General features: G+C 42.2%; 1 protein-coding gene across 1 annotated transcript in view; it reads left to right on the top strand.

Moving 5' to 3' along the window:
• Positions 1–1,785: 1,785 nt before the first annotated feature.
• Positions 1,786–15,617, top strand: part of TXNRD1 (thioredoxin reductase 1) — a 111,433-nt gene continuing 97,601 nt past the window's right edge. Inside the window, exon 1 of the mRNA XM_082253114.1 lies at positions 1,786–1,879. Coding sequence (XP_082109240.1) covers positions 1,801–1,879 — 79 coding nt within the window. The 5' untranslated portion in view covers positions 1,786–1,800. The remainder of the gene's footprint in view (positions 1,880–15,617) is intronic.

Genomic DNA, 15,617 nt, shown 5'->3' with positions numbered 1-15,617 from the left:
ATACTACTGCGGCAGAGTGGTTCGTTATCGTCCAGCCACGTAGTATTAACGTCGTTGGACACTCCCCCTTCTGGGCGGCGCTTGCGCGCCGCCGGAGGCTCGCTCCCGCTGTTTTCATTCACAGCGGGAGTCGGGCCAGGGGAGGAGCAGCGGCGATCGCCGCTGCTCTTACCCGATCGTCGGGGATCGAGTCTGGAGATCCGCCCGCTGTGTGTAAACACAGCGGGCGGATCTCCATAGTGACAGGGAGTGACAGATCGGACTGTTCAGCATAGCTGGACATCCGATCTGTCCATGACTCACACAGTCACCTCCCCCCCTACACGTCAGTAAGCACCAGGCATACATTAACCCCTCCCTCTCCAATAAAATTAACCCCTTCCCTGCCAGTGTCATTTTTACAGTAACAGTGCATATTTATAGCACTGATTACTGCAGTAATGTCACTGGTACCCCCAAAAGTGTCAAAAATGTCAGTCAGGGGTCCGGTCTGTCCGCCGCAATGTCGCAGTCCCGCAAAAAAAATCGCAGATCGCCGCCATTACGCGTTAAAAAAAAAACACCAAAAATGACAGAAATCTTTCCCTTTGTTAGTAAACGCAATAACTTTTGTGCAAACCAATCAAAATACGCTTATTGCGATTTTTTTTACCAAACATATGTAGCATAAAACAAATTGGCCAAAAATTTTTAAAAAAATTGGTTTTACATCTTTTTTGGGGGGAATTTCATATAAAAAAATGTTAAAAATATTGTTATTTTTTCAAAATAAACGCTCTTTTTTTGTTTATAGCGCAAAAAGTAAAAATCGCACAGGTGATCAAATACCACCAAAAGAAAGCTCTGTTTGTGGGAAAAAAAGGACGTAAATTTCGTTTGGGTACGGCGTCGCACGACCGCGCAATTGTCAGTTGAAGTCGCACAGCGCCGAATCGCAAAAAGTGGCCTGGACGGAAGACAGCAAAATCCTCCGGTGGTAAAGTGGTTAAAACCCTGAAATACTACTCTGAAAAAAAAGTCAAGTTTTGCCTTGCCTCAAAAAACAAAATAAATATACCACAATAATACCAACAATAAAAGGCAGCACTCTTATTGGTCCTTCTAATCCTGCTGGCCATATGCTAAAGGTCATGCAGGGTAATATGGTTTAAAAAATTCTACAAATAAATTTGTTGGAACTGCTAATCTTAAACCTGCAGAATTCAGGGTTTACCTCAAATTCATGGTCGCTGTAAACCTGAACCTCATCCCCACTGTTCAATGATTCAGAAAGCAATCAGTGGAAGCCTACATATTCCTCTGCACAGGTTTCCATTATTGCAATGATCAGCACATGCCAGCAGAGGTCATTCTTTAACAATATATCAAGCAGGGGATAAAAGCAGATCATGAACTATACAGGCAATGACAGCTCTTTTTAACTTGTATCAAGGGACCGAATCCCAATCCCTGATACATGTAACAAAGCTAAACAATAAAAGCTATCCTCAAAGGGAGATTTGTTGCCTTATATGTCCCATGTTGCATCTACAAATACACTAATAACATACATTTTTTATTGAGGCCACATGCACATTTTTTTTCTATTCCTAGAATACAATGATAACACAGGTGACATACTGCCAGGTACAAAGGTTTTATTGGTGACTGCAGAAGGACGAATAAGAACATCCATTGTCTTTTTTTTTTTTCTTGTTGTGGTATCTAAGGTCAACACACACAGGTGGTGATAATAGATGACAGGCAACAGACCTGATCCTCACTCTGGGACTGTGCACATGATGCTTCCTAAGCTACACAATGGGTAATTCGGTGAAGAAAGGGAAGGTTGTTTTAGCAGATCAGAATAAAGTTAAAAGCCTGCGTCTCTACAAAGCAGGTAAGCTGGCATTTTGTTTGTCTTAATATGTTTATTTGTATATCACTTCTAATTAGTATATTACATATTAAAATATTTATTTTCCTTTTTCTTTTTTATTTATTATATTATTTTAGGGGATTAAATTATATCAAGACTAAACTTTCATATATAGCTTTTTTATTTTACTTGACTTCTTTGTGCTTAATGTAATTGCATGTTTGTTAACACTGCATTCATTTTACTGAAGCAGTATTAAATCAGCCTATTTGGTCGAAGAGAAGTAATATCAGCAACAAGTCAGAAATAAACTAATTTTTCCAAAATGGATTGGATTGGTTGCAATGAGTTATTGCAATATAACTAATCTTTTTACTATATAGTTAGGAAAGCATAGGTGTGTCCTTTGAACTGCTAATGCTGTAGCTCCAGAACTAGAAACGTCTTGCTTAAACTATCTCTTCTACCATTAATGTATCGGAGCAGAAAATATGACAAACAGGCTTATGTATTAAAAGTTAAAAAAGGTTTCAGTTGGCTGTAGGAACCAATAAGATTTATTAGCTCATTTTCATTTCTGCATTGCATAGAAGCTAACTGGTTGCTGTTAGCACACGATAAAGGTTCTTATTAATACAATTTTAATAAACAAGTCTCAGAGATATTGTTACATACCTTATTCAGAGCTGCATCATTTGTTGGGTATGATTTTATATATATATATATATATATATATATATATATATATATATATATATATATATATATATATATATATATATATAAATATATATACATATAAATATATATATATATATATACAGTATATATATATATATATATATATACACAGTGGGGAGAACAAGTATTTGATACACTGCTGATTTTGCAGGTTTTCCTACTTACAAAGCATGTAGAGGTCTGTAATTTTTAGCTTAGGTACTCTTCAACTGTGAGAGACGGAATCTAAAACAAAAATCCAGAAAATCACATTGTATGATCTTTTAGTAATTAATTTGCATTTTATTACATGACATAAGTATTTGATACATAAGAAAAGCAGAACCTAATATTTGGTACAGAAAACCTTTGTTTGCAATTACAGAGATCATACGTTTCCTGTAGTTCTCCGCCAGGTTTGCACACACTGCAGCAGGGATTTTGGCCCACTCCTCTATACAGAGCTTTCTCCTGATCCTTCAGGTTTTCGGGGCGGTTGCTGGGCAACACGGACTTTCAGCTCCCTCCAAAGATTTTCTATTGGGTTCAGGTCTGGAGACTGGCTAGGCCACTCCAGGACCTTGAGATGCTTCTTATGGAGCCACTCCTTAGTTTCCCTGGCTGTGTGTTTCGGGTCAATGTCATGCTGGAAGACCCAGCCATGACCCATCTTTAATGCTCTTACTGAGGGAAGAAGGTTGTTGGCCAAGATGTCGCGATACATGGCCCCAGCCATCCTCCCCTCAATATGGGGCAGTCGTCTTATCCCCTTTGCAGAAAAGCATCCCCAGAGAATGTTTCCAGCTCCATGCTTAACAGTTGGAATGGTGTTCTTGGGATTGTACTCATCCTTCTTCCTCCAAACACGGCGAGTTTAGTTTAGACCAAAAAGCTCTATTTTTGTCTCATCAGACCACATGACCTTCTCCCATTCTTCCTCTGGATCATCCAGTTGGTAATTGGCAAACTTCAGATGGGCCTGGACATGCGCTGACTTAAGCAGGGGGACCTGCTTAAGTCCTGTGCTGCAGGATTTTATTCCATGATGGCTTAGTGTGTTACTAATGATTTTCTTTGAGACTGTGGTCCCAGCTCTCTTCAGGTCACTGACCAGGTCCTGCCGTGTAGGTCTGGGCTGATCCCTCAACTTCCCCATGATCATTGATGCCCCACGAGGTGAGATCTTGCATGGAGCCCCAGACCGAGGGAGATTGACTGTCATCTTGAACTTCTTCAATTTTCTAATAATTGCGCCAACAGTTGGAGTCTGTTTGATTGAGTGTGTGGACAGGTGTCTTTTATACAGGTAACGAGTTCAAACAGGTGCAGTTAATACAGGTAATGGGTGGAAAACAGGAGGGCTTCTTAAAGAAAAAAAACACAGGTCTGTGTGAGCCGGAATTCTTACTGGTTGGTATATGATCAAATACTTACGTCATGCAATAAAATGCAAATTAATTATTTAAAAATCATACATTGTTATTTTCAGGATTTTTATTTTAGTTTCCGTCTCTCACAGTTGAAGAGTACCTATGATAAAAATTACAGACCATAGGAAATATTGGCAGTGTATCAAATACTTGTTCTCCCAACTGTATATATATATATATATATATATATATATATATATATATATATATTTATATATATGTTTATTTATTGTTTTTTTTTAGAAAACTAGAATAAGTGAAATTCTCTAAATGGTTAAGCCCAGTTTGAAATGATAGGTGTGCATGTCTATTACAGACCTGGTAGGCAGGCCAGCAGGCAACTAAAGAAGTGAACACAACAGACTCTTATTAATTAAGAGGTAATAGCTTAGCATTGTCACCCTACAGCAGGAAGTGCTATTACTGGCAGGATCTCCAGGTAAGAATCTTAGCAATGGATTAAAAAAAAGATTTTCTTAAAGTACAACTAAAGGTCGCCGAATAACAGTTACTATCTGATGCACAAGCCTCATAAAGTTAAAAAAAAAAACTTCCTTTTCCTTCCTTGACTCGATCAAATCCTCTTTCTGTTGTTTCTCACCTGCTTCCCCTCCCAGGCACTGCAGCTCACAGTGGAAGGGTTACAGCAACAGAAGCAGTGCTACTAGAAAGAACAGCTGTGTACAGAAATGGAGGATTTGGTCAGCTCCAAGGATGATGTTGGGAAAAGCTTTCAGGAGCTAGAAAAGTCTAAGTGAGCCTTAGAACAGCAAGTAGAAGAGATGAAGATTCCGTTGCAGGAACTGGAAGAGGAATTACAGGAAACAGAGGATCTGTCCCAAAGAGGGGATAGTGTGCCTGATGCAGTTTTTAAAAGGTCAGTGTTTTGGGGTCTGTCCTGAGTGAGCCTCAGAAATGTGATGACATGTGGCTTGAATCACCCCTTTGGAATAAACCGTTCCTTCAAAAACTTCAAGCATTGGAAAATGTATCATTAGAACTTCAGCAAACAAAGGAGCTGTGTAAGAAATGTGATGATTTCTCAGTTCAGGCTGAAAACCTAGTGGAGAAAACTAAATCGGAGAAAACTAAAGCAAGTGATATAAATCTGGGAGAAAAAAGCAAACGCCACCTAGTGGAGAAAACTAAGGCTGTTGGTGAAAACGTGAAGCAAATGAATTTCAAGTGCCTTTCAGGGAATATTTCCAAAATGGAACTGGTGAAAGACAGGTGGCAGAAGTTTGATCGTGATCTTGAGATGCATTCCATGTGGAATTCAGATAGAGAAAAGGAACTAGGTGACCTTGAGCGGTCAAATAGTTCAGCAGAAAGTGCATTGAAGAAACCTGTAAAAGAATGTGTTGCAGTTCCATGCTTCTTCACTGATGCAGAGAGGAGGTCTATAATGGATACCACCCAGATCGCTGGGTTCAACTGTGTTGTTGCCTTTGACCCATATGTTGGTGGAAGGAAAGTTGATGATGTCGCTGGAAAAATGAACAGGGGTCACTTTGAAGAAATGTGTGACAGCCTGTTGTGGCAAATGGAAGGCCCTCTGCACAACATCTTAGAGCAAGCTAAGCTCAAGAAACAAAGAGTCAATGATTGTGTACAGCTGTATGGAGAGGCAACTCAAGTCACAGAGGGACGTCAAGAGTCCCTACTTGGAACAAAGCTTAGTGAAGCAGAGGTTCTCAAAGTTTTGTGGAAAACATTTATGGATTGCAGAGAGAGGCGGCTCAAGAATGTTGAAGACATTAAGACTAGCCCAATTGAGTTGCCTATGGATCACGGTCCTCCATGGCGGATAGGACAAACTTGTATGCAAGAGAAACTTGAGAAGAAGCGAAATGATGCCAAAAATGCAGTGGAAGAATGTGTATATGAGATGAGAGACAAACTGTGTGACATTTATGAGAAATCTGTCAATGAAGATGACAGAAACAGTTTCATCCGTCAGCGTGAGGATAATAGGAGGCTTATCAGTGAGAGTCAGCAGTGCTTGACACATGCGTGCCTGGAAATCTGTGTCCCAACCCTAGGGTTGAAACAAGAGGGGGGGTATGTGATAGGAAGTCAGGTAAATCTGGGAATGTAGTCACAGGCAGGAGATACATTTCCATCTGATTTAGAAAGTTCACCAATTACTATAGGGTGTTGGCTACAGAGCTAGCCAGCAGGAAGTTGAACAGACTTTAGCTGTTCATAATGAGGAAATGAAGGCCTCTATAATTTGTCCAAAGGAAGTCCTATTGATTGCTGCCTCCTGTCGCCGTGTGGGCTGGGAGAGGAGGACAGAAGGATGTGTACCTCCCGACGCTGAGGAAGCCTGGGAGAAGGAAGCTGCCTCCTGTCGCCGTGTGGGCTGGGAGAGGAGGACAGACAGATGTGTGCCTCCCGACGCTGAGGAAGCCTGGGAGAAGGACTGCTGCCTCCTGTCGCCGTGTGGGCTGGGAGAGGAGGATAGACAGATGAGTGCCTCCCGACAAGCTGGTGAGCATGGGAGAAGACCCCCTGAAGTGATGTGCGCTAAGGAGGGTAAACAAGTGTGAAGACTACTCGAAGTGAGGTCTTGGATGGTTTCTAGGTGAAAAGAAACCAAAGGACATTTCCTGTGTGAAGGGGAAATTAAGTAAGACTGAAGACTTCTCAAAGGTGAGGACATGGACTGTTTTTCTATGTGGAGAGAAAACAAAGGGACATGTTCCATATGAAGAGGAAAAGGGACATGTTAAATGAACTGTTTGCTGTGTGAAGAGATTATAAATGAACTATTGATGGTCGGCTGTAGGATCAGCAAAGTCTGCCCAACAGTAGGTTGGGGACAGACTCTTAGGTAGGTTCCAGTGTGAGAAGGTAGCCGCCCACAGAGGCAAGGATTTATTTTGGTGTTTTATTTTATTTTGCTGGTTTTGACGCTTGCAGTCTGGTGAAGAAAAATGCTTTAATAAACCAAACTGTTGTTTGCAAGCACTTCTCGGCTATCTTCTTGTGAAAACGCACCCCCAAGGGGTCATCCACGCCTACCACCGAGCTAATCCCTCACAAAATACACACATATATATATATATATATATATATATATATATATATATATATATATATGTAGCACCCTCCTAGGTAGGTGCTAGGTAAAACATACAGTATCTGTGACCCTGTTCTGCTTATCAGGAGGGTCTGATTTGTTAGTTTAGCCTGTCACAGGTTTCCAAGTGTGATTCCCTGGGTCTGAGGGAGTGTCCCCACTGCAGCCAATGAGGGAGCTCATTGGACAGTGGAGGAAACCTAGCCAGTGGCACACTCTGTTTTATCTCAGTTCCAGTGGCAGGGCATGCCTGCAATGCATCCTGGGATTGCACATAAATAGGAGTGAAGCATGTGACACGGTGTCTTTGGGCGGGAAGCCAGGTCCCATGAGGAGGGTGACGGCTGTCTCTCCTCCTGTTGCTGAGGAAGGTGATCCAGGCAGTCGGCCTAGGGACCAGGGGTTGAGCTGTGCTGCAGAAGGATCCAGTGTGCTGACCCAGTGGACCTGCTGAGCAGAATACTTCTGGAAAAACAGTATCGTGAGTACTCAAGCATCTGCCCAGGGGTCTGCCTAAGAGAGGGGGCCACTCCAGTGGGGTCAAGGGGGGATCCAGAAGTCAGCTAACCCAGAGTGATACGGTAAAGGGGGTGCCAAGTTGTTAAACCCTGAAGATTAGAGGGTAAAGGGGGCACCAGGAAGGGCCCTGAAGTTGTTCAGCAGTGCAGTCTTCTATAAAGGACAGTTACCTCAGGAAAAGAGTGCCTTAGGAAGCTAAAAGGACTCTTTCACAGTCAGGTGAAATACAGTAAGCGGCCTAGACATGACTAGCTCAATCAGCATTAACCAGCGTCAGCATTAACCAGCGTCAGTCAGCATTTTTTGTACAGTCCCTGCCTTTTTGTGCATAGTTCAGTTATTGGAGTATCCCACTCATCCCTTCTCCTATCCAAGTTACAAATAAAACACAAAAACCAAAGAAACAGGACTGGTCTTTGTCTGAGGTAAAATCACTTGGAAACATGTCTGAATATTCTACTGTTGCTAATGGTAACCCAGGGGAACCCATCTTCAGCAGCTCCCTTGGGAGTATTGCTACATATATATTTATTATAGGAACTTTTATAGCGCCATCAATTTACGTAGCGCTTCACATATGTATCACATTTACATCAGTCCCTGCCCCCAAGGAGCTTACAATCTAAGGTCCCTATCTCACATTCATAAATATACTGGGGCCAATTTAGACAGGATTCAATTAACCTATCAGCACCTCTTTGGAATGAGGGAGGAAACTGGAGTAAACCCATGCAGGTGTTCTATCAGAATACCGCTACCTATCAGATTCTGCAAATGGAAGTGACGTTTGGATGAGAACAACTTACTGCACATGCTCCATGCGTTCCAACATGGCCGCTTCCAATCGGTTTCCTAATGTGACTGAACACGAAGCAGCAGCAGGGACATCTTACACCCACGAAAGTCTATTTCACTATATATTCAGTTAGTCGCTGAGCAGTGCGGGGTGTACCAAGATGGCCGTCGCCTCCTTCTGCTTGCAGGTTTCTGGCCATATTTACTAGAATGCAATAATAATTTAATTACTTTACAATTTAAATTACAAAATTTAATACTGTGACTCAGTATTTAAGGTAAGTTTACTGCTAAAATGAGTGTAAAATTCAAGACTTGCTTGAGTGTAAGAAGATGTCGGCCTCTGCTTCGTGTTCTGTCACATCAGGAAACCTATTGGAACGCATAGCGGCCATGTTGGAACGCATGGCGCATGCGCAGTAAGTTGTTCTTGTCCGGTTGCAGAACACAGGCACAGGGAGAACATGCAACTTCCAGGCCAATAGTGTCATGGTTGGGATTCGAACCCTAGTGCTATTAGGCGTAAGTGCTAACTACTGTGCTGCCCACCACATAGCCACTGTGCTGCCATATATAATTTTTGTTATTTGTAGGCCATCATTCTGCTTTAAGAAAAGTGTGTATGGTGAGGCATTATGTGAAACATAGTGAAAAACTGATTTAGGGTTAATAAAAAAAAAAGAAATGCAATATTCACAAGGAAATCTATATTCTCACTCAAACATATCTTCATCTCAGAGAAGCATAAGTAAATGGAAAATAATAAGGACTTTCTTGCTATGACTCAATTATCATTTTACAAACTAATAAAACAGGTTATTATGTTGTTAATGATTATAATTAAAATTCTCCATTGATGTTCACTATGCGGTTCTATTAAAAACAATGGAGGAAAAAACACAAGTACCTGCGCCATTATAGTGGTGTTTGTGGCGTGCGTGACATTAAGTGTAACTAAAGGCAGAACTTTCTTATAATATTGGATAGAATGGGGAAGGATTAGAACACGTGTTAATTTTTTATTGCTGTATGGGTCCCCATTAGAGAGATTCACCCTGTTTGTCCTGTTTATTGTTATCATTGAAAATAAAAGGAAATCCCAAATTTTAATATCTGTCAGTAATGACCCAAAAAATATAACTCACATGGGGGAAGTGAAAAGTAGGCACATCAGTAAGGCTTCATAAGCCCGTTCTGCAGCTGTCTCTGCTGCTCGTAAGGTTGTTCCTGCCAGCTGGCTGGTGGAGCGAAGGGAAGCGTTAGAAGCAAGGCCTGGAACGCAGCTCTGGCCGAGATGATGTCACCGGCGTGCTCACATGCGCATTCATCAGATGAGAGACGCGAGCTCCTTTCTCCCATTTCTCTGTGCAGAAATGCGCTCATCTCTCCCCACTGCTGAGTGCACATGCTCTGAAATGCGTTGCGAGCACAAACGGCAGAGACAGCTGCAGTATAGGCTTATGAAGCCCCAACGCCACCAGACGTTTTGTTTTAAAGCCTTACTAATGTGCCTACTTTTCACTTCCCCCATGTGAGTAAGTCACCATTCACACTGGTACGACTTGTCAGGGGACTTGGTCAGCCTGACAAGTCACGCACCGTCGCGGTCCATTGTGTGGTACAGGAACCGTTCTAATAGGAGCAACACAAGTCACAAGAACCGGCACTTATAGTCTTGTTGGAATAAATTTATTTTGGAATAAATTTCTTTTAACAGTCTACACTCGCCTGTTTTCTCTCTCTTTTGCACGTTCTGGAGATCACTTCTTCTCCCCCTCACAAGGCAAGCCCTGAATCTGTGGACTTTTCACTCTACTTCTAATAGAAGCAATGTCCAAGGACTTATTTTATGCTGGACTTTTTATTGCATTAGAATTGCTTTACTAGTGTCAGGCTATACTTGTTTCCAATAATGACACTAGTTCTGGTTACACACTGTGATTCTGTCAGTTTGCAGGTATTTCCTCTCACTTCCTGTTTTGACTATGGCACAACAAGAGAAGGGAAATCTCCTTAATGGGACACAGATGACAAAAAAACATTAACAGGGGTTATAAACCTCCCTTACTTTATCCGTAATGAAAAAAGTTTTGCCTTTAGTGACACTTTCAGGTCTCTCTATGCCACCCATGTCTTTTTCTATTTTAGAGTGAAATTGAAAATGGCACTGGGACTGCTCCTAATTAACCACTTGACATCTGGAAGATTTATCCCCCTTCATGATCAGGCCATTTTTTGCAATACAGCACTGCGTTACTTTAACAACAATTGCACGGTCATTTAATGCTTTACATATTTAAAATTTTTGTCATTCTTTCCCCCACAAATAGGGCTTTCTTTTGGTGGTATGGTATTTGATCACCACTGGGTTTTTTTTAATTTTTTTGCACTATAAACAAAAAAATGCTGACAATTTTGTGAAAAAAAAAAAAACCCAAAACAATACTTTTTACGTTCTGCTATAAAACATATCCAATAAACTTTTTAAAGAATCAAATTTTTTAATACGTTTAGGCCAATATGTATTCTGCTACATATTTTTGGTAGAAAAAAAATTGGTTTGCACAAAAGTTATAGCATCTACAATCTACTTTATTTATATATATTAGTGATCGACCGATATCGTTTTTTTAATGCCGATACCGATGATATTTTGGTCATCGGATATCGGTATCGGCCGATATCCACCGATATTTTCAGACATGTAAAATCTTTTTTTTTTTTTTTTCTAAAGGTACTCCTTGTGAAGGGATCTGGGGGTCTAAAAGACCCCAAACCCCTCCTCGGCACTGAAAAGCATTCAAAACGCCAAGTTTTTTAATTCGGCTCGAGTACCCGGAAGTGATGTCATGACATCACTTCTGGGTTTTTTACATGGAGACCGGCGCATGCGCACTTGCGGCAGGGATACCGGCTTTTATGGGGACACATCTTCATGCTACACCGGGTCTTCTCTTCGGTGGTGAAGGTAGGATGCCCAGGTCTCCCGGAGGGACGGGAGACCCGGTTGAGTCATGGAAGGCGGCGGGAGGGGGGGGCGTCCCCTCCCGCTCCTTGTAATGACAGCCGAGCGGCTTCTCAGCCACATCGGTTGTCATTACAAGTCAGTCGACCGTCGGCTATGGACCCCGGTACCGGGGTGATGCCTCTAGCTGCAGGCATCACCGCAGGACATGCACTGTCCCTAAATATCGGTAATATTGGTAACCTCAGGGGCTAATTCCGATATATCGGGGAAAGTGCATATCGGACCCCGATATATCGGTGTTGCCGATAATCAGTCAATCTCCAATATATATATATATATATATATACAGTATCTCACAAAAGTGAGTACACCCCTCCAAAATTTTGTAAATACTTTATTATATCTTTTCATGTGACAACACTGAAGAAATGACACTTTGCTACAATGTAAAGTAGTGAGTGTACAGCTTGTATAACAGTGTCAATTTGCTGTCCCCTCAAAATAACTCAACACACAGCCATTAATGTCTAAACCGTTGGCAACAAAAGTGTGTACACCCCTAAGGGATAATGTCCAAATTGGGCCCAAAGTGTCAATATTTTGTGTGGCCACCATTATTTTCCAGCACTGCCTTAACCCCTTAACCCTCTTGGGCATGGAGTTGACCAGAGCTTCACAGGTTGCCACTGGAGTCCTCTTCTACTCCTCCATGATTACATCACAGAGCTGGTGGATGTTAGAGATCTTGCGCTCCTCCATCTCCCGTTTGAGGATGCCTCACAGATGCTCATAGGGTTAAGGGTCTGGAGACATGCTTGGCCAGTCCATCACCTTTACCCTCAGCTTCTTTAGCAAGGCAGTGGTCATCTTAAAGGTGTGTTTGGGGTTGTTATCATGTTGGAATACTGCCCTGCAGCCCAGGGAGGGGATCATGCTTTGCTTCAGTATGTCACATTACACGTTGGCATTGATGGTTCCCTCAATGAACTGTAGCTCCCCAGTCCCGGCAGCACTCATGCAGCCCCAGACCATGACTCTCCAACCACCATGCTTGACTGTAGACAAGACACACTTGCCTTTGTACTCCTCACTTGGTTGCCGCCACACACGTTTAACACCATCTGAACCAAATAAGTTTATCTTGGTCTCATCAGACCACGGGACATGGTTCCAGTAATCCATGTCCTTAGACTACTTGTCTTCAGCAAACTGTTTGCGGGCTTTCTTGTGCATCTACTTTAGAAGAGAATGATTAAAGAAATAAAATCAGCGCAGGTACTCTATAGTTGGTGAACCATCAGTAAAAGAAACTCGCTAGGAAATATACAATATAAGATAATCAATCTGTGTAAATCATAATATCAAATTAAACATATGTGAAGAGGTGATCAACGTGAGGATATAAAATTCGTGAACCCAAACTCAATGCAAATGAAGAGTAAGGAAAAATGGTAAATTCTTCCAATATTAAGTGCTCAATAATGACTAGAAGAACACTAAAACAGGTGTCTACACAAGTGTAGTGAAAGAGCAAATTAACCAAAAATTGGTCAAAAGTAAAAGTGCCCTATGGAGAGTGAACCACTGTACTTCCTTAAAGACGATAAACAGAAAATGCAGTGACACAATGATGAAAGGTGAAGGGTATCAAACAGTGAAAAGACAAAATAATACAATATTATAAGAAACAAAAATATCCTCTGAAGAGTGAACCACTGTCAACTCTTCAATTAAAATATTCAAAATATAAAGGTGACGTGGTAGATAATATTATCACAAGGTGAAACATGCATTGGAAGTTCAATAACAAAGTCCAAAATTCCCAAACTGAATAATAATCGGTGGAGAAAAAATTAAAAATATTTCCGGTGATTCCCAGTGCGATTCTTTAGTGAGCTGAGATATCAAAAGGAATGAGTGTAATGGCCGCTCACCTCCACTAACACTTGATAGAGCGTATCAGGTATCACTTGTCAACCTGCAGACCTTTTAGGGGTATCTCCTCTAGATCCTGGGTGTCTTGCAGTCCAATCCTCAAATGGACCTCAAATAGGGATAATTGCTACCAGGGTGGATTTGTGGTACTCATATGCCAAAAAAATCGGGAGAGAAACTCATGGTGCAGTATTTCCAACAATTTAATAAGGATGAGTAAAAGTATTGCACTTACATCAAGGATGAACAAACAGCGCCTTAGAACAACATTCAGAACCGCCGATGCGGTCACAGCATTCGTTCTCACAAACGACTTCCTACTTCCGGTCACGGCCGTCGATCTGGAAGTGACGTCACCACAGTGTCCCGACGCGTTGCGTCACAAAAACATGTGACTTTCTCAAGGGTGACTTTCTCCATTCCAGACTATTCTTCTCCTCCAGGTGATCTGCTTTCTTTTTTCCTTTGGCAGCGCATAGGTTTATTTCTTACTTTAGAAGAGGCTTCCTTCTAGGACGACAGCCATGCAGACTAATTTGCAGTGTGCTACGTATGGTCTGAGCACTGACAGGCTGACCCCCCACCCCTTCAACCTCTGCAGCAATGCTGGCAGCACTCATATGTCTATTTCCAAAAGACAACCTGTGGATATGAGGCTGAGCACGTGCACTCAACTTCTTTGGTTGACCATGGTGAGGCCTGTTCTGAGTGGAACCTGTCCTGTTAAACCGCTGTATGGTCTTGGCCACTGTGCTGCAGCTCAGTTTCAGGGTCTTGGCAATCTTCTTATAGCCTAGGCCACATGTGTCAAACACAAGGCCCGCGGGCTGAATCCGGCCCTTCAGGCCATTTCATGTGGCCCTCGCACCTCTCCTGCAGCTGCATGAGAGCTCCAGCCCTGCTCTGGTCCTCCTCCAGACCCTTAACTTTTTGCTTTCCAGCACTGCCTACACCTTCTTTCCAGCAGCTGCACAAGATAAGAAGGGGTTAACTGTGATGTAAGGAAGGGTGAGGGACTCAACTTCTGATGGTGGTGAGGCTCTTAACATCTTATGTAATGGTAGGGGATGCTCTGGACATCTAGTCTTAAATATACAACCGGCCCTCTGAGGACAATCATAATGCTGATGTGGCCCGAGATTAAATTGCGTTTGACACCCTTGGCCTAGGCCATCTTTATGTAGAGCAACAATTCTCAGAGAGCTCTTTGCCATGAGGTGCCATGCTGAACTTCCAGTGACCAGTATGAGAGAGTTCGAGTGATAACACCAAATTTAACACACCTGCTCCCCCATTCACACCTGAGACCTTGTAACACTAACCAATAACATGACACCGGGGAGGGAAAATGGCTAATTGGGCCCAATTTGGACATTGTCACTTAGGGGTGTACTCATTTGTGTCCAGTGGTTTAGACATTAATGGCTGTGTGTTGAGTTATTTTGAGGGGACAGCAATTTTACACTGTTATACAATCTGTACACTCACTACTTTACATTGTAGCAAAATGTCATTTCTTCAGTGTTGTCACATGAAAAGATATAATAAAATATTTACAAAAATGTGAGGGGTGTATTCACTTTTGTGAGATACTTTTGTGAAAAATCCCACACATCTCCGATGACAAGACGAAGCTTTGTATTGTTTGCAAATGCAGAACTCCTTCCTGCCTCTCCCCATGCCGATTAGCGGGTGCCGGTGGACGTCCATTGGCATTGCTGTTCGCTCGTAATCGCAGTAGAAGCAGTGTACGCCCCCTGCCCAGAAGTGCAGAATCGCACATATATACAGTACATCATTCTGCACAGAACAGCCACAATGTAACAGTAAATCTGGGTTAGTTCAAAGGGTTAGTTCTGTTTAGTCACTTCCTCTCCCCAAATAAAATTGCAGTTTTATTTTGCTTTTTTTTCTGTGTTTATCTATTTATTATTTGTTTTTCTTTGGCTCTACCTTGTCCTAGAATGCCTTGTCTGTGTTCCTGCAACCTCCTGGGATATTTAGATCACATCTCCAAGGAGGCTGCAGGATCAAGCACACAGATCAGCTAAGGGCAAGGCCGGAGGGCAAGTGTCATGTGTCATCAGCACCTGGCTGCTTGAACCCAGAAAGCAGCTGAAGCAGGCCAAGATTTGCTCTGTGGGTAAGTATCTGTTTTGAATAGAATGCAGCTCTACAAGTAAGAGGGGGGAAAAAACAATGGGGGGGTGTTCAGTTGAGTTTTAATAATGGGTTTGTGGCAGTATTCGTATAGAAAACTGCCACAGATCCCCGTCAGATCGGGCCTCAAATATGGGATGTGAACAC

This window comes from Pelophylax lessonae (genome assembly GCF_965119305.1).
Source record: "Pelophylax lessonae genome assembly, chromosome: 4".
NCBI lineage: Eukaryota > Metazoa > Chordata > Amphibia > Anura > Ranidae > Pelophylax > Pelophylax lessonae.
This window is presented reverse-complemented; position numbering and strand designations above follow the sequence as displayed.